Source organism: Anastrepha obliqua, chromosome 2, assembly GCF_027943255.1.
Source record: "Anastrepha obliqua isolate idAnaObli1 chromosome 2, idAnaObli1_1.0, whole genome shotgun sequence".
Lineage (NCBI taxonomy): Eukaryota > Metazoa > Arthropoda > Insecta > Diptera > Tephritidae > Anastrepha > Anastrepha obliqua.
Window position 1 is genome coordinate 5,861,427 of NC_072893.1, and position 20,396 is coordinate 5,881,822.

The following is a 20,396-nucleotide window of genomic DNA, read 5'->3' on the forward strand; positions in this document are numbered from 1 at the left end:
TATGTTGCTCCGTCGTTGCGTGCTGGTAGCTAGTCAATGAGTTGCTTGCCAGCTTTATTGTTGTTAATGGAATTGTTAACGCGCCACCACGGGCAGCAGTTGCGTGAATTGGAAAATCGGGGTTGTCTGATAGCGTAAAGTAAAGCGTATTGTAGAGCAAAAATAGATTTTATTATACATGTTTTGTTTTGTTTTGTTTTTGTTGTTCAATTTCCAGTATTAACTTTGTGCTGCGCTGCTTTGTCTTTTTCTTTGTGTATTTCTAATTTGTTATGTCTTTTATTGGTGGTTGATTACTAATATATGTATGCACGTTTTTGTTGTTATTACTGCTGCTTTCAGCTTCTTCGTGCAGAACATAAATTACTGTTAATTAACTATAACGTTGACTTTTGTGAGTTAATTTTATGGTTTAGTTGAAAAATACCACTAAATAAATTTGAAAGTGTGAGTGTGTGGAACTAACACGAACCCCGCAGGAAAAGCCTGGTCATATCTGGTGGGGTCAAACGGCCTCGAAATAGCACATGAAAGAATGGAGCTCCACATTTTCTGCGCTTTTCTTTTGTGTAATTCCTCTCTAACAACAGTCAGTGGGATGCCGATGATCGGGCAGGAGGTCTCTGAGAGCAATTCAGTCACCTTCGAGGCAAGATCATCAGCAATTTCATTTCCCTCTATGTTCTTATGTCTTGGCACCCAGGTCAGAGAAATTTAGCTTGCATACCAAAGAATTTAATTTCCTCTTTACAGGAGTTGACTAGTTTTGATCTGCACCATGGCGTCCTCAGTGTAAAAGGGTTAATATCTCCCTCACTCCACCGTTCCCTAAGGGTTTTGTATGCCTGCAGGATGGCAAAGATTTCTACCTGAAAACCCCTAGCAGTATTCGGCAATTTTAAGGAAATAGATAAATTGCCTGATTTAGAGACAACTCCTGCTCCGCCTTCCGATTCCATCTTGGAGCCGTGTGTGGGTACCTCTGACTTGGTACCTCGGTGCAGATTTTCTCCTAATTTCAATACTGCCTACTTGGAAAGATTGCCTGATCCTCAAACTCCAGTTTGCGGATAGAGTTTATAGTAAAGGGTTTTCCAATGAGAGATGTTATTTTGATATTCAAAGAAAAATTTTATTTCTTAATAGAAATGATCGGATGTTTATTTCATTATAAAGAGGAAGGTATGCCGTTAATAGTGGAAAACAACATCAGGCAAATTACGACCACGCTTACAGGACAATATCCTTTTCATAAAATTTTCCATAACCGAATTGCAAAGTAGCTGCCCTATGTCCTCGATAGAGTCACGAATTCTATCTTTAAGGTCTTGAATCGACCTTGGGCTGTTTGCGTAGACCTTCTCTTTCACGTGGCCCCAAAGAAAAAAGTCACAAGGTGCTAAATCACAAGATCTCAGTGGCCAATTGTGGTCACCTCTTCGAGAGATAACACGGTCCGGAATCTTTTCCCGTAAAAGATCAAGAAAAGTTTTTACTTCTTCCCTTAAGCATCTTCGATGGGACTCGTTGTGTGATCTTCCTCCAAATAATAGTCCGCTGAATGTCATCAATTTTCAAACTTCTTCGTGGAATATTGCAGGGTATAATATTTATAGTGAAACTTCACACAGCGTCAATTTCTAACCCATTTATTCTGGCGGATGTTAAACTTAGTGTACCCTCTCTTGATAGGTACTCTTTTCTTCTAACCATGTAAAGCAAATTACGATCTTAGTGTTCAATTTCGATTTTTCAGCCAAGATTTTAACTTTCCTTCCAGTGTTTTTGATATATTGCAATCGCATTTTATTTTAGAGAAAACGATACGGTCCTCTCTTAATAAATGATTGACGATTTTCACCTCCAATTTTTTACTCAACTTATTCCTTTTTTTCTGTAGCTGATCTCGATGCTTAATAAACGCCTGCCTTTTATGGTCTGACCCCAAAACCAATGCGGTCCGTTTTTTAAGCGGACTGCATCTCATGTATTAGTTGGGCGGGAGGAGGTCAAATGTTGCGTCTTTTATTATTTCGTGCTAGTTCCGACCAGTTAATAGTGTAGCAATGGGCGATGAGTGGCACTTCTCGGGACATCAAAATGTGAAGCTCAACACTTAACCCTTTTGCATCATTCGACGGAATAGTCCGCGAACAAAATCTCTCTCTTATCACCAAGAACGGAATAATCCGCAATAAACTATTTTTTTGTTAAAGTTTGCGAAAAACAAATAAATTTGGTAATCCTGTTCATTAGAATAAATAGTAAAAGTCTTGCCGATGCAAGGCATTTTGAGTACATCGCGCATTTCGAGCGGTGTTGCAAAAGGGTCAATTGAAAGGTGGAGAAGCAAAGTGAATTTTTCATGTTTTGCCATTCTGTAGAACCACACCACTTGCATACTAGTGGACTTTCTTGCAGGGATAGCGCGTCAAGTAGCTATATTAGCTTTACTTGAATTAATTTTAAATTATGTTCAAATATTAAAAAATAAGCTTACATAATTAATGTACATATTTAAGAAATATTTACATATTATTTACGGGTGGATAGCAGCGTTGCATACTTTATTCACAATTACTATTCACACAATTCCTAATATCTGCGCTAATTATCTTTTAAACATTTTTTGCTACCAATTTGCGGTTGACAAATTCCCCACCTCGAATTCGTTGCGCTTTAATTTTTTAATTTGTTCACAATTCACAGTTTTCTGTTCAAGTGATTGTTGTTGTTGTTGTTGTTGCTGCCATAGCATGTTGTTAGGTCAGTTTAGGCGTGTGCGCATGCGCACGCGTTCGCGCTTGCAATCGTGCCAACAAGACAAGCTGAGTGGTGTAAAAATGAAAAGAAAAAAAAAAATTTATAAAAAAAAAAAATCATGACTGGCCGCCGGCGCCTAACAGCAACTCCTCAACTCGGATCATGGCGCTTGCTTGGTTTCATTGATTTTGTTGTTGGCCCGTTACCATTTCAAAAACTATTTGGCCTTACAACTGCGCGCATTGTTTTTGCGGCGCATTTTATAATAACTTTTTTTTTGTTTTGTTTTTCAGCGAAATGAGGCAGGGAGTGTGACTGCAGCAAATTACAAAGAAAAGAATTGTTGTATTCACGCGTTGACTTCTTTTTTATCTTTATTTCACATTTTAATTTTTTTTGCTTTTGTTTTCGCATTTGGGGTGTGGATATGGCTGTTGTCACAAATTTAAGTTGCTCTAGATTTCAGTGCTTTTGTTATGATTGTTTTTGTTTGTGCTCTTAAATTTTGCACTTAAGCTGGGCGAATGTGCTTTGTTTATCGCTTATCAAAAGTAAACAGTTACTTAAAAATGTGGATAAAAAAGGTAAAGCGGCCAGTTGCGCGCATAAAAAACGATCACTCAATGGCGAAAATTCTTATGAGTCAACGTCAAAAGAAAGTGTACACCACATAGTCGTATTGACAAGTTTTGACTATTTATTTATTAATTTCAATTATTTTTTCTAAAAAATATAGTTCATACTACAGCAAAATCCATATAAAGCAAAGTATGGAACTTTGTACGTATAAAATTTGTAAAACTTCGTTAAATTTTCATCAAGATATCAAACTTTTTACTCTGAATTTAAAAAAGAATTTAGGATACGCAGTTTTATAGACTCTTGAATTTCGGTGCAATGAAGTGCAAGTTTTAAGTGATTTAAAAATTGTGTAGATTTTTGATAATTTTTTCTGCCGGCGGTGTTGGGTATTTTCTTCCCTATAAAAAAATGTAGAGTAGCCGTTTAATGGACAAGACCGCGAACGAAAAAAATTCTCAAAAGCGAGTGTAACTTTTCACCTACTTGAAACTTATACTTTACCAGAATTTAATGTGCAACGAAATTGCATACTTGCATTTGTTTTTTCAGATATTCTGCAGTAAAAAGTTTAAAACTTTGATGAAAATTTGCCGAAATCTTAAAGATTTTATACAAACTTCAAAATTTAATGAGCTACGAATTTGTAAGCTTGAAAGTTTTTCAGAAATTCTGAGTAGAAAGTTTGAAATTTTGATGAAAATTTGCCGAAATCTTAAAAATTTTATACAAAGTTTGAAACTTTGCTTTATATGGTTTTTGTTGTAGTACGAACTGTGGTGCTCTTACAAAAAAATAGTTGCAATTAAAAAGTAAATAAATAAATAGTCAAAACTTGTCAATATATGTACGGTGTACACTTTCTTTTGGCGTTGACTGTACATATATAAATATGTCCAGGGTTGAGGCTAAAGTTTACATCAGAACACCAGAAGCAATTCATTTTTGTGCTTTTATACTTATTTACAATGGATGCTGCATAATCGTGTGAAGACAAGAACAACCGCACGCTTAATAATTAAACGAAGATTTTATGGCAGCAATTTATTTTTGCAGAACTTGAACGAGGTCGCCGACAAAACATCAGCTGCCAACCGCCAACCGCCAGCCACAAGCCAATTTATTTGGTGTCGACTTCATTCATATCGAATTGGCCGCCATTATGATGGCAACTTGTAAATATATTTGTATATATCATAATGTATGCATGTATGGCTTTATGTAGGTGTAGGTGTGCTAGTCAGTTTGCGTGTCAATATAAAATGTCCGTCGCCATGTCTGCATCCCAGTCTGGGTTAGCATCGTTTTTATGTTTTTAATATTTTGACATGTTTATGGGTTTGAAGATTGCAAAGGGGTTCGGTATTTTTCACGAAACATTTTCCATCAAAACGATTGTCTGCATTTGTGTTTTTTGTTTTTTTAGCAAATCTTATAAATAAGCAGCATATTCAGATATTCTACTTATAGATGAGTTGTGGTTAGAGAGGGATTGTGTTACGGGAAACAAAAAAAGTAAGGTTCTCTGTGTTCAATGATAGGTAGTTGTCATTATGTTGAAAAGAAAAGGCATTTGAGTTTGGAATTAAACCTGAAAGTTCTTTTGATTCCCCTGTAAACCGCATCATTGCACTACATTTGTGGCTGCGTCTGTCTCAACTAATTCTCTTGATGAGTTAAATATATTTTTAATAGGAAAGTTCACGGTGCGAGTTATGTTTAAGGCCTCTGCAAATTGTTCCTGAGTTTTGGCATCGTCTTCGTCCCATAGTGGTTTCAGTTCGGCGGTTTGGCAACTGTCGTAGTGTCCAACAGAGATATAGTTTCATGTACACTTTTCAAAAATCGAGCGTAATTAGAACGAAATTATCTTGCAGTTTCAGCAGGTGATTCAGAAGCAAGTAAATTTTTAATATTTCTCTCAACTTTCACAAAAAAATAAAGAAAAAAGAATTGGATTACCTTGAAAGATTTATTTGCCACTGAAGCACCGTTATAAGGAGTTCAATCTCAGACGTCCTTCAATCAAAGAAAAATGTCGGTCAGGTCGCACAAAGCCAGTTTTTTTTGACAAAAAACATTGGTGTTGCTATGGTGCTATGTTCTTCTGTAATTACTACTCCGACAATCAAGCGGAAATTAGGGCCTTGTGCTCGTTGTTTGTACATTCGAAATTAGTCAGGGAATGCTTGCCTTCTCTCTCAATTGCATCCGAATACTTCGATATCAGGCTGACCAGGTTCCCGGTGACAGCAGGATAGAGAGAAACTGCTGAGCTGGCTAGACAAGGGGACCTGGAGACGGTTTCATTGCAAAACGAGAGGATTGGGGTTCTCTTGAGAACCTGCGATCTTCTCCTGGTAAGATGGGACTCGCTTCAACTCAGTGAGCGCTGGGCTAGAGCGCAAACATGCAAAGTCGTGAGATCCTTCTGGCCAAAGGTAAATCGGGGGCGCTCGAGGGAGCTTCTAAGGCTAACAAAGCCACAGCTCTCGAACTTGGTAGGTATCTTTATCGGATATTGCCCGTTAGGTGTCCATGCGGTGAGACTTGGGACTGCTTCAAGTCCTTTCTGCAAAAGGTGTCTGGAGGTCGAGGTGGAATCATCTCAGTGCCTTCTTCTCAGCTGCCCTGCTCTCTTCGGACAAAGATTTAGACATCTGGGCTCTCACTTTTTTGCTACACTTGCGTATATTACGGGGTTATTTATGACACATCTTGTGAAATTCATCAGGAGGTTGAAGTGGTTAATACGAACGTAATTAGCCTATGTTGGGCGTCATTCTCCAAACCCATTTATTCCTTTTTCCAATTGTTTGGTTCTTTTCCTCATTTTTTTGGATTCAACAAAAATAAAAAAATACCGCATAATCCCCCTAAGACAGTGCACATAAGCAATCGACAAGATAGTCATGGTTACTGGCGAATTCGGAACCAGTAAGGAAACTATTCGACTTACGGGCCAAACAAAATGCTGCCAAGTAGGAAATTTAGAAAATGCGAATTGAAATTCGTGGAAAGAAAGTTCTGAGCTACGCGTTCCACAAATCAAAAGTAGTAGACAAATGCATTAAGTACAATGAGCAACCGTGGGACGTGAAGACTTTGGGCGCGTGTGTGTGTGTATTATAATGTTTTATATTTGGCACGCGATTTTTCTTAGCTGTTCAACATTTTCTGTCTGTCGCTCGCTTCTTGTTGCTGTCTCAGCTGAACACTTTTCTGTGTGTTGTTAATATCACTCTATGCCAGCTCGTTTGTTCGTATTTGTTGCTTTTTTTGTGTGTTGACTACTGACTGTGTCACATTTTGTCGCAGCAATTTGCAAACATTTTTCATCGTGAAAGGACCTTTAAAATGCGTATCAATCATGTCGGCATTGGTCATAAATTTTACCAAAAAACAGAAACAAAAAAAAAAAAACAAAAAAAAAATAAAATAAAATAAAAAAAACGAATAAATTACAACAAAACAACTAAGAACTAAATTTTAGTGAAATTCTGCTGAATGTTACTCATACGCTCTGGTACATCGAAATGTTGCTTACGCAGACGCAGAGAAATCACAACCGAACCAACTATAAAACCACATATGTTCAAAGGCATGTATTAATGGATTAAGAATTTTAATTTATAATATTATTTAAAAGTAAAAATATAAATTTTACTGATGTGCAATTAATGCTTTGTGTTAATGCTTTTGGGGCCTAATACTTTATTGAATATTTGAATATTGAATAATTGGAAGTTAAGTAACGATTTGGCGGTGGCTGAGATTTGTGTTTCTAAATTATGCTGCGACGTTGTCGGCTGTTGTTTGGGACTCTCCTCTCATAACGTAATGATGCTGCCAATTTGCTTGGATATAATTTGAACATGAAAATGCACAGGGTGCTACTACAGGCAGCTCATGGGAATGCAAAACAGGTGGTTACTCAGTTAGAGAGCTTAAAGTCATATTATAGCTTTGAATTAATATTAGTTTGATTTACCTACCGCTACACATTCGCACTTGATACAGTACATGACGCCGAATGGCGGCCCGAGGTCCGCAAACCAGGTGGAACCGATCTCTCGTACCGTTTTTCCAAACTGGCATTCCGAAACTGTAAATACACAAGAAAAAAGAAAATTTTTTAATACAAATTTTAAAATGAAAAAAAAAATAATAATAATGAAAAAAATGTATAAAAAAAATATAATATATTAATAAAAAAAATAAATTAATTAAAAAAAATAAAAATTCCTAAAAAATTTGTTTATATGTTTTACAAGAATATGTTTAGAGGGTGTAGCTTTGGTTTTCTTGTTCCTCATCGTTTATTTATATATATAATTGGCTCTTACACCTTTGGGTATTTAGCCGAGCTCCTTCTCCTAATTATGGTGTGCGTCTTGAATTTGTTCAACAAATGGATCATCCTTTAAGAATGGATCATCGTTTGCCATAAAACCAACTGCGGGAATGGCAAAGCAACTGCTTTAAAAAGATCCTCATCAAAAGTCAGCTGATAGTCTATGCTCTTCAATTTGTTGTATAAATAACCAACGTAAAAATTGTGTAGTTGGGAATACCAAAATCTGCTTATCACTTAATTTTTTCAAACAAAACACTAAAAAACCACTGTTTTTTTAAGCCGGTTTGCATATGTAAAAATAAAAAAAAAAAATGTGCCATTATTTCTCAGCTGGTGCCAGTAGAGTTTACTCAAAATTCGCCTATCTACACACAGATCAAATTTGTTCTTAAGTTCGCAAGTGATCAGCAAACAATTTCAATTTAAGCCAATAAGCCGCAATTAACCCAAATCGTATCTGCGCCACACACAAATTGCCGCACAAGGCTGAGTCAGCTCGGCGGTTCACATGGCCAATATTGTTTTACTTTTGTAGCTTTCAAATGATTTCTGTAAATTTGAAAGCGTACAAACATACAAGTACACTCAAGTATGTCCGACTCTTTTCTCATTAGCAATGTGTCTTGTTTTCTCTTATTTATTTTTTTTTTGCACCCGCGTTCGAAATTTGCTTCAAATTAATAGTTTCCTTTGCTTTATTGCCAATGCGGTGGTGGTCACTTGCTGCCGCTTGCCTTTCCATATTGCTTTAATTGCTTTTGTTATGCAGTAGTGTGCAGTTTTTGTTTTTTCATTTAGTCTGGCAACGCTGCGTTCTACCCTAATTTGACAAAGCCAAATGAATTTTTCAAAATTACTGGCGCCAGCCAATCAATATAGAATTGCAATTATTGATTTTCATTGATGATGAGTTGTCTTTGCTGGCATTGTGGCCTAGAAAAATAAACATCTGCCCCTGCTGCCGGCGCCCTGAAATCGACCACCCACTTTTATCTACATGCGATGCGCAACTATTTCATTTTCGTTTAATTTCCTCTCGATTTGATTGATTTTAGAGTAGCTTTTAATTTTCAATTGAGAACTTAATTTAATTTCGTTCACGGCGGCTTTGAATTCAGTTCAATTCAATTTTGCACAATTCGATATCTAATAATGCACAGGAAGTGGCGAACGGCCAGTCGAGCCAGCCAAGCGTCAACCAACGAGCGACTCGTCATCAATGCCACCTTTTGTATCGCCGTCGTCTGCCATTACAACTCGCCGCTCCACTGATTTCTCGCAAAGATGTTTGTTGGCCTATTTTTTATTATATTCTTTATTGTTTTGTTTTGAGATTTTCACTTAGCTGTAAACCCCATTTTGCGCACATAAATTAATGGAAAGCGCTGCAGCCAGCAGACAACCACGCGAAACTTATAAATAAGAAAATCTTTTAAATTTAATTAAAGAACTTTCTTGTGTGTTTTTACATATTTTCACGAAAAGTGAAAATCAAAAACAAACAGAAACAACAACTTTCCGGGCGTTGAGAAAAGCAAAAAAAAAAAAGATCTTAAAAGTTTAAATTTAATTAGCTATGTATAATTTTAAAAAATACATATAAAAAAACTGTTGGAAAAATAAATAAGACTGAGACACCAAGACATGGAAAAGTAGAGCCAAATAAAACAAAAACAAAGAAAAGCGAAATAAAATGAATACAAATTTTCAGGGACGCGCGACTGCTGGCTGGTTTGAAGACGAGCTAAATGGAAGGGTGGATGCATGACAGCTGGAATACGAAAGCGTTAGGGCAAAAATGAAATCATGCGCAAAAATAAGCAAAGTGAAATTCGAATTTTTCAAATTTAATACTTTGCTTTTTATTATTATGTTATTTTTACTGATTTGCGATGCAGCCAAGTCAATCACAATATTTAATTGATTTTAATGATTAGCAATGCGCGACTTTATTATGTCCATGTTTCTGGTAATGGAACCGAAATGTTTAAACGCTAAGAGCTCAAAAAATTAATTGCTTAATTAGTTAATGTACAAATAATTTTAAACAATAAAATATTCAAATTTCGTGCATTCAAATACATTTGTTTTGCAAACAGAAAATTGCATAAAATATTCACATATTAAACACCGCCCAACAATTTTCAAGCGTGAGATCTGCGTGCACCAACAACCACCGCACATCACTACGAAATTATCGCCATTAGCTGCTTATAATTCGCCATATATTGAAAATAGTAGATGTCAAAGTAATAAAAAATATTATTCAATTAAAGGCGCACAAAATAATATACTATATGTACCTCACTACATGCACATACGGACACACAGCGCATGCATGAGTAAAATTCAAGTCGCCAAGCGAATAAAATACGCAAAATTGTTAAGGCTGCTTTGTATGGCTTCCCACATTTTTTTCCATGCATCCAACGGGCTATAACGGTTTCGGGTTTATCTGAAACCAATAACAACAAAAGGCAGCAGCCTATAGCAGAGAAATAACTATCAGAAATGTAATGCACGACAAACTAACATAAACGGCAACAACAACAATGCCTTAATATGTAAATAGACGGCATGGCGAACGAACCGAATATTTTAGCCAAGTAGTGAATAAGTTGGCTATATCGGTGTTGTTGTTGTTGGGGTAGTGCAAGAAATGTTTATTATGATGGCAAGTAGCTACCGCGTTAGCATAAAATCTATAATTTGACAGATTCACGTCAAATCATGCTGAGCACGAGACAGCAATGGAGGCCAAACATTTTTATTAACTTGTTTTTAATATTGGAAAAACACTGTGTTCAAAATTTGGTATGCATGCGCAATCGTCGTGTGTGATAATAATAGTTTTAAATAATTTTGTTTTTATTCCTTTATTATTCCACAAAATATTTATATCTTATCCTATTAACTGCTGTTCTCTTTGCAAGGTCCCACGTTCGGTTAACTGCTTCTAAATCACAAAGGTTAGAACCCTTTCAGGTCTTTCGTGGACGACCGGGTCGTCTGTGCCCTTGAGGGTTCCATACAAACGCTGTTCTACTTATGAGTTCCCTGTCCTTTCTGAGAGTGTGTCCCATCTAACGTCATTTACGAACTCTTATCACCTTTTGGATTGTTTCATGTCCAAGAAGTAGAGTAGTTTCTCTTTATTAATACGGAGTCATGAGTCAATATTCATATTCATATTCATATTCTTTCTACAGGCTGTGTAGTGGCAGAATTGGGTTTGAAATTTAAAGTTTGAACCGCTGAACGAGCGGGAAGGTGCGCGTTAGCTTCATTATTCGTGCAGTTAGTTGATGCGTGCGGATATCATGATGCCGCAGTGCATGGGTGAACAACGTGCGCTTGCACTTGCAGTGTATTTCAAGACCAATTATTCAAGCGCAACTGCTCGTCGTAGATTCTATTCACATTACAATATTCGACATTTACCGAGCAACAAGGCTGGTGGCAAACAGTTCACGGCTGAGGCCCACCAAGCCAACAAAGCCGAACAAAGGCTGGACGCGAAACAACGCGCTAGTCTCAATTTTTCAATCTTTTAGTGTATTTAAGTAAAGTTTTTTTCAAGGAAACCATATCACTTACTCGTGGCTGTTTGAGCAGATGTGTGCGCTCATTCGTTCAACTCAAGTAATCAGTCATTCCATTACCCAAGATTTTGCTTATTCAAAGTTGCAGTTGCTTCCCACCAAAAGTAAGTCAAAGAAGTCATCCAGAGTTAAATTACTAAAAAGTAACGCTGCAAGTTTGACACGCCCTACCTTTTTACAACCCGCCGTAGCCGAAGGGGTTGGTGCGTAACTACCATTCGAAGTACTCGGCATGAGACATCAAATGGTAGAAAAAGTTCTCTCAAACAGCGGTCGCCTCTGGGCAGGCAATAACAAACTTCCGAGCGTATTTTTTTCGTGAAAAAGTTTCTCGTAAAAAAACCATGTGCCCTTCGGAGGCGTCTTAAGCGTAGGCGTATAAAGCGAAGCAACTTTTTGCCAGATATTTTAATTTTAGCTTGGCGGAAGGAAATCCATTATTTTCTCGGTAGGTGGCTGTAGTGATCGATATCTTGTAAAGTATCGATCAAACAATTTAAGGTGACATTTCACACTACAAACATATTTTGCTGTTTTTGTTTTGTTCCATTCAGTTGTGAGTTACTGGGCAAAAGCGGCCTGCTGAAATTGTGAATGGTGTTTATGGTGTCGATGCTGTAACAGTTAAAAACGTGAAATTTTGGTTTCGTTGATTCCGTTCAGGCATTTTTCATGTTAAAGAAGTGCCGATAATGCCGATAAAACCACAGAAATAATCGAAGTTGACCGGCATGTTAGTAGTCGTAGCATCACGCAGGAGCTAAATATCGACCATAAGATTTAAACCATTGACGCAAAAATTTTACGCAAAAATAATGGATTTCTTTTACCCCCAAACTAATATTTTCAGATTTCATACTCCAGATCTCTAGGCATGAAACATTTCATTTTTATGGTTCAAAGCCTTCCTTCACTTTTCATGGATTCAAAGCTTTCATTAATTCATTGTTTGGATGTGTTAGTAGTATTTTGAGACAATCTTCAAAATAAATAAATCAATGTAAATCTAATCGCTCTGCGCTTGCAACTTTATAAATTCACTATTATCCCACTACTTACTCAGCAGTGGCCCAGATTTCTACAAATCCTTTTCCCTTATCCCTATCCACGATCAATGATTAATCAATTAAATTTTATAATTGTTTTGCTGTCAACAATCACAAAGCTGGGAAAGAGATAAAATCATTTATTTACACTAAATGACCCGCAATAAAACCCAAACAGAGTGATAAAATTATTTAAGTGAAGTGTGGGTGTTACGGAAATTCCAGAAACGAGCTGCATATGCCACACATGAAACATGAAGGGCCGATGTAAAAAACAGAACAAAAACAAGAACACGAAACGTAGTAATAAAAAATAAAACAAGTAGAAATCGGGCATTTCAGTGGAAAAATGAGATGGCTTCAAAGAGGGCAGCGGGCTATTATGAAAAAATGATTGTCGAATAAATGAAAAGCAACCTGCGGTCGGTCATAAACGACGGAACGACAGCGCGCCACATGCTGGGGAAGTTATCTGAATGGGAAGAGGTGTTTGTATGTAAACAAAAGGCAGAATTAGACACATCGAGTGGAGCATTAAGCAGAGCTGAGTACTGAGTTGAAAGGTGCTACGGAAACGACGAAATGTTTGAAATTAAATCATTTGTCTTCTTACTCATTCACATTTTTCACATAGCACTGATTTGTTGTTTGCCTCGAGGTTAAATTTCAACAGTTAATCTAAAAGTGGTGTGAAAATCATTTAAGATTGTTGTCGAACGCCGGTTGGCGCGCATTGTTGCTGTTCGATGAAGTGAATTTGTTGTTTGTTTGTATGTGTGTGAGTTTTGTTTTTTTATAAACCGAAAGAATTTGAGGTGAGAAAGCTGATGATGATTAATTGTGGCGCAAAGTAAGGAAGGTGTTAGAATGCAAGCTGAGCATAAAGCAATGGAATCAGCAGAGTGCGAAGAAATTGAGCGCTCGCGGGATCACTTGAGTTGTTTTTTTTGTTTTTTTTTTTGTTTGCTTAACTAAAAATCAAAGTAGGGAAAAACGCCATTGTGTAATGTGCGCCTATTTGCAACTACTTTTGTTTATTTGGAAATGGCTCGCCTACATTAAATTTGCTGCGAAAATCTCAAGTGGCGCCAAAGTTGAAACGTTCTGATGCCTGCTCACCCAGCCACGCCAAAAAAGATGCAGCGCAAATATCCAAAAAAAAAGAACTCCTTTTTCGCCGCTGTGGTGAAGCAAAACATTAACGTGCAACTTCAATTACCACGCAAAAGCAATAAATCAAAAGTGTGCGCGACGTATCGGCCAAATCGGCTGTCGACTGTCGGACGTCAGAGTTGTCGGCCAACGGCGCTGCAACAACCACAATAAAACGCAAGCAAATGACAGGCAAAGCGGGTAAATGTCGATTGAATTGAATTAGAGAATGTAGGAAGTTGTCTGATGGGGCAGCAATAAAAAAAAAAACAAAAAAAGGCACACACAGAACAAAACACGAAAAATAAAGCAATGCAAAATCATATGAAGACAAAAATAGTCAGAGCAAATGCAAAAGCAACAGCAGCAGCAACGACAACGGCAACGACAACCAAATTGGCAGACAGATAAGCTGCCAGGCCAAAGTGGGCGCAATTGTTGCTGGCGCATCACAACCCAACTTACCACACGACCAACAACACCAATGAGCGCTAGACTATTTAGGTAGGCAGAATGTGAGCAACAAAATTGCAAAAGTGGCGTCTAGCAGCCGCCAAGCTAGCGCGCACTGACGCATAGTCACATTGACGCACACGCAATAAAACGCAAGTTGCATGCAACTTTACTCTATTCTTGCCATATTTTTCTGCTTATAATCTTTGTGTGTGTTTGTGAGGTTAGTTTGCTTTGGTTGTTATTGTTATCATTGCCGTTTGTGGATTGCTGTCATTTATGCTATGTACTTATATGTGCGTGTGTGTGTATGCGTAGGATTTTGCAATTCTGCAATGTACATAAATTGACAGTTGCTGTGCGGCTGAATTTGCGTTTTGTTTCACTTAAGTAAATAAAACATCTGTCCGCCGCTCTCGCTGATATTCAAGCCTTTCAAATTTATACACTCAGAAAAACAATTAATTGAATAATAAGAAAATACCGTAATGAGTTCGAAGTAGCCGCATTGTATTTTAATTAAAATGTGCTTAGTTTTTCAGAAAAAGTTACCTTTGGAAACTAAGAATTTTGCTCTAATGAAGAGTCTTCACTTGCGTGCCCACTTACAGTTGCTTCGGGGTTGCTTGCTGGTCTGACGCCGGCAGCTATTTGCCGTGCTAAAATCATTATTTGTTGGGGAAATCAGTGTAGGAAGTGGCTGTGGTTACAAACTACTTGCGGCGAATACAAAATTACGCCCAACTTTCGCTCAACGCACCTCAATTTGAGCGCGACGAGTGGCAGCGAGCCGCGCTTCCGGCACTTAAGCCGGAAACTTATGTGTTTTGAAGTGAGTAAACCGCAAAAGAGCGTGCACTTTGCTTTTATATTTAGTTTTTGCCGATTATTCTTTCTTTAAATTCAACTCTTCAATACGAAGGTATGTATGTATATGAGCGCATGCTAATTTATTAATTCTATTGCAAAATCCTTTGCCATATATTGAAATTTTTGCGCATGTCAACTATTCGTTCTAAATTAATCGATTCGACATTGACAAATTTCCAAACTTTTCCCACAACACGCTCATCAGGCCTACGGCTAGACGCATTCGATTCATTTCATTCGCTTTACATGCGAACACACATACGCGCACACTGGTACAAGTGTACACCGTGCCTCTCCTCAATTCATTGTCGATCATCACAAAAAGTTGAATGAAATGGCCTACATACACGGTGAGTGCGCCTATCTAAGGCACAGACGCACACAAACGTGCGCACAAGCTGCTAAATAAATAAACAAATTACGTATTAAGCACAATTGTTGGTTTCTGCCACTGCATGCATGTATGTTTGTGTAAAAGTATGCATGTAGGCTTGCTCTCGCTGTGCTCATTGCCGCTACTGCTGCCACTGCCGTTAGTGCTGCTGCTCCTGCTGCTGCTGCTGCTGTTATTCTCTGCTACTTTTCTATACAAATGTGTTCATTTACGGCCTTTAATGAGCACCCAGCTAGCTGCAGGCGGGGAAAGTGAGGCGGTGGGAATTCGCCCTGGTGTTGCTGTTTTGCCATCGACGTTGACAGCAGCAATGCGAGCAGGCGTGTGTGAATGTCTAGCTGTTGCTGCGACAGTAACGGTGGCAGCGGCGGCGCCAACAAGTGTCAAGCACCCATCAATGACAGCTGCAAAATAATTACGCAAATAAAAATTAAATGTCAGTCTATATACACACATACGCATATGCACGAGTATATATGGATGTTCATATATATATTGTATGTATGCATGCACTACTGCTTGTTGTTGTTGGTGCTGCTGCAGTTTTCGAAATTTTTTGTTGGCATTCTTGGTTGTGATGTTGTGACAGCTTTAGCGCCACTGTGCAGGATTACTGCTGCTTCTTCTCTTCTTCTGCCACGCAATGTCGTTTATATGAGTGACTGACTAACTGACTGACTGACTGACGTGCGATGTTTGACAGCGGCTGAATGTCATACATATAGGCGCGTTTCAATGCGATTGCCGGGTGATCGATCGCAATTCATGCGTGTGCGTGAGTGCGTGCATGCGTGTGTGCAAGCGCGAATGCAAATGACATACTGGTATGCTGTGCTTTCTGACATATTGCCAACGAAATAATAAAAGTGCATTAATTTTGTTTTTTGTTTTTAATTTAATTTTTTATTTTGTTCGACTACAGCAAATATTTTGTTTGCTTAATTATTTACATTCATACATACATACATGCGTAAAATTCAGAGATAATATATTGAAGTGCTCCTCCAAATAATGAATATGACTCTATTCTTGCGAGCAAAATTTTCAAAAAAAAGAACGAATGCGTTAATACGATAATGAAAAATAAAAAAACTGATAAGCCTGTATTGCCGTACGCTCTCACGTGCATGTGTATGTACATATGTAGGTCAAGGGAGTCTCTCATTTTGCAAAGCTAAATCTGTATAAGCGTATTTTTCCCCAAACTGTGTATGAATTCTCCTATTTGAGGCATTGTGCGTCAAGGTAGCGCAAATTAATCACAATCATAGAATGCTTCTATTTTTATATGTTTCCCTAAAATCTATATTCGAATATCTAGTATTTATTTATATATGCATACACAGGCAAAATATCGCATGCTTGGAAATGACATGAAATGAAAAATCTTATTTCTTCGATTTAAATTTTTGGCAGAGACTAAAGCCAAATCAAAATCAAATTTGAAAGGCGGATAATCGAAATCGCTTTTGACGCCACTAAAATTCCAAACAAATGATTATTTAATGACAATTTGAAGCGCGGCTTCCACTGATCTTCAGCAGCGCTGAAAGCCGAAAAAAGCTGTATAGCAAACGCAAACATACCCGAACAAGCTGTTGTAGGGGATGGAGTAGTCTGAAGCAAGCGGGCACATAAATTAAGTACCAAAGACCGAACATTTGCATAAGTGCCGATAAAAACAAATTTCAAATAATTCGAATGACAGAAAAAAAAAAATGGTTAGATTTAAAGTGACGCAAGGGCACCGAGGCGCACAGTAGTAGCTGACGCTACTCGTGACTAAAAAAATTGTCTTCAACACTTTTTTCACTTCTACTTAAAATTTGTATAAACCGATGTTCACGTGCTACTTTCTGATAACAGCTACACATACACTTAAGCCCAAGCTTCCGCACTTTCGCACACTTAAGCTTTCACTGTGACGCCAGCTTAAAAAGATTGCAACGACCTGTTGCTTCAGATTAGCTGGACATCAACTGAGCAGCCCACAATTGAGATGGATCCTAATCCAGCCAAATGTTTTATGCGTACGTATGTCTGGCTGTCTATTGGATAGCGTACATGCACACACACACAGACACACATGCATACTTGTAGACTAGTTAGTAAGTCGCGAAAAGCTGATAAGTCAGGCGTAATTGTTGGCTCTGACGTTGCCAACGCTATCTACTTAAAAGCTGTTGTCGTTGTTGGCGCTAATGGCGTTGGCGACGCATTATTATCAGATTAACGCAAAACCAGCGGCAGTTGTGGCGCAGCAGAGAAGAGGAGCCAAGCAGGCAGCGAACTTAATGGTGGCTGATAGTGTTAATTGGTAACAGGCAAACAGGCGAGCGCTTCACAGGTAGGCAGACAACAAGTGACGCCGAGGCGTCGAAGCGATAAAACGCTTGACTAGCACGCAAAAATTAAATTAAAAATAAAAATTTAGCATTTCAGTTTTGAAAGCGTTGGCGCCAGTCCTATTTATGCGCCCGCTGCTCGTCGGTGTGTATGTGGATTTGCGCGAAATAAATGAAATTAACATATCAACATATCAGCGTTTAGAAACTGTTGAAGCTCAAAAGTGTGCACGCGCAGATTAAGCGAATTTATTTTATAATAATATTTTGGTATGATGTTGTTGATTGTTTTTGGTTCAATTCTGTTTCTCATTTCGATCGGCATTTAAGTTTATGTGACGTCAACTTTGTTTTTACGAGCAGCCGCCAGGCGCATTAAGTTTGGGAATGCAATAAAAATTTGTCAAAATGTGGCTAATCAATTTTCGTTCAGAAGTGAACGAATTTTTAATTAAACGAATTCTTTGAGCAAATGCTGCAAGTAAAATCATAAAATCTATGATTTGTGACATGCGTTGCTGTGCGTGTCTATTTATGTTTGGATGTATGCGTTGTTTTTTGTATTCCTCTGAAATATGTCATATTTGATACAACTCTCAGCTAAACGTATCAAAATGCAAAATAAATAAAGTATTTCCCGTAAAAAAGTCAAGGCCCCACACGCAACTCAGTTTCGAATTAGGTCTTATAATGTTTTGAGGGTTTTTTGAATTAGTGTAGCAGATTTCTTTTTTAAATTACCCGCACTTACCACTAGCAAAAGATAAGCAGACTAAGTACCAGAAGTCTACGCTTATTGCATGGTGGAACTTTCTTAAAATATATTGAGGAACGAAATCGTGAATGGCTGGAAATGTTTTAAGCTTTCAGGCGCAATCGCTCAGTGCATTTAAAGCCGAGAGAGAGGATTTATTATTATTTTTATTTCTCTTGTTTACCCTACGTTCAGCACCCAAAACTGGCCAGACTTTTCTGTCCAGACCTTTTTCGCCTTTAGGTGTGAATTTAACATATTTCAATTATAGCTAACGACTTGAGCTATCTGGAAGCTTTCTAAAATTTAATTTTCTATCGATTTTTGTATATCACCTTTTAAAAGGGATCCTCGAACAGGAAGAAAAAAGGCCAGACTCGTGTGCCAATCGAAGGTTTTAAAGGAGGTGTTGAACGGAGGGTTAAGTTAATGATAACAAACCTTATTGCCTAGATTTACAGGATACATCACCAACACCAATTCCTTTTGTCCCGCAGGTTCCTTTTGGCCACCAGATTTTAGTGGTAGAACTATTTTCATGTAAACACAAATTCTGCACCTCCAGATCCGACATGCAGGTAGCCATAGCAGGCACATTTCTGTAGGTAACGCTTGGGGACTGTATTCCTCGCGGGTTTAAATTTATGTTTTCTATCTGTAACTCGATTTACAGGTTAAGTAATCCAATAACTGGGGTGGGATAGAGAGTCATTACTCTTCTGTAAACCTAGCAGTCAGTCAAGTGGGAGAGATTGTAGTTCTATACTATCCTCATTCTCACAAAAAAAAAAACAAATGTACACAGTGCTTCATCGATGATACCTGTGGTGATCATACGATGTCCCTATGAATATTTCCCCTTAACAAGCCCTATCTGCGCTCGTAGCTCACTTCTCCTCTGTTAGGTATTTCCAGACAACGGTTATCATGAGTTTCATTAATGAAAATCTTGATTTACCCGACTGTTTCCGCTATGTTTGGCCCGGAAATTGGCTCTGGTACAATTGAACAGCACAAATAACCTCAATATGCCAATTCATCAGCTAGATGGTTGCCTCGTACAGCTCTGTGTTTCGGCACACGCATAAGTTCAAGTTCATTCTACCTTTCAATGCAGTTTAGTCTCAATTTACACTACTGAACAATTTTTGAAAAGGTGTGAGCGGTTTCTAAGGCCTTTAGAGCAGCTTAGCTGTAATTGGAGACCCTGATTTGAAGACTTTGTCAATTGTACTACATCCGGATTTTTGTATCTAGCCAATCTATCTCTCTGCCTATAGGCCAAAAATAACAGTAATTTGAACGCTTCGTGCGACATTTAAATCTGCAAAACGTCCGTAGATCTTTGAGTGATGAAACTTTCCGTATGTCGTTAAACTCAAATTTCATTCTTCATGCTTCGCTCATACAACACAGAAACTACTCATTATCTCTCGAACTGAGAGTTATTGCGCATCAGATCGGCAATCCAGTAAAACCAGTGAATACTTGTCTCACCAGTAGGATCTATGGACCACAGTTGCAATAAATTTCTTGGTAACATTACGGACCAGTTTTGGTCGCTGTGAGATCACTATTGATCAGCCAAGGTAACCTAACTCAAATCTATATTCCAATATTGAGTTTCTTAAATTGAAACTTGCCAAAAGCAAAGTTGTTTTCGAGCTATAAATTAATTGCGCCCAATTCGCAAACAGCAAATGTGACCGCCCACAAAACCTAAAGTGATGAATGTTAGAAAATTTTCAATGCTACACATTTGGAAATCTACGAGCCGGAAAAATAAGCAAAGTACCTATAAATAATTTTTTTTAGTTTATTTTTTATAATTAAATTGACAAATATCAAGAAGTTCAGCTGTCACAAAGTAAAAAATGCAGAATGTATAAAAAATACCATCAAAAAACTTGTGCGGCACGAATTTGAAAGCAAGAAATGCAGAAAAAAATCCATAAAATATGCATGAAGAACACCAAAAAAAAAAATTAGTCAAACTAAAATAAAATATAATAATAAAGTAAAATAAAATAAAATGAAATAAAATAAATAAAACTAAAATAAAACCGAAAATAAAAGCTAAG

At 37.7% G+C, this 20,396-nt stretch overlaps 1 protein-coding gene across 6 annotated transcripts in view; it reads right to left on the reverse strand.

The window, feature by feature from the left end:
- The window catches only part of LOC129236929 (dorsal-ventral patterning protein Sog), a 155,113-nt gene that overhangs the window by 27,304 nt on the left and 107,413 nt on the right, over positions 1 to 20,396 (reverse strand). For all 6 annotated transcript variants that reach the window (XM_054871236.1, XM_054871238.1, XM_054871235.1 and 3 more), the window contains exon 3: positions 7,338 to 7,447. In XM_054871236.1, the coding sequence (XP_054727211.1) occupies positions 7,338 to 7,447 (110 nt within the window). The remainder of the gene's footprint in view (positions 1 to 7,337; positions 7,448 to 20,396) is intronic.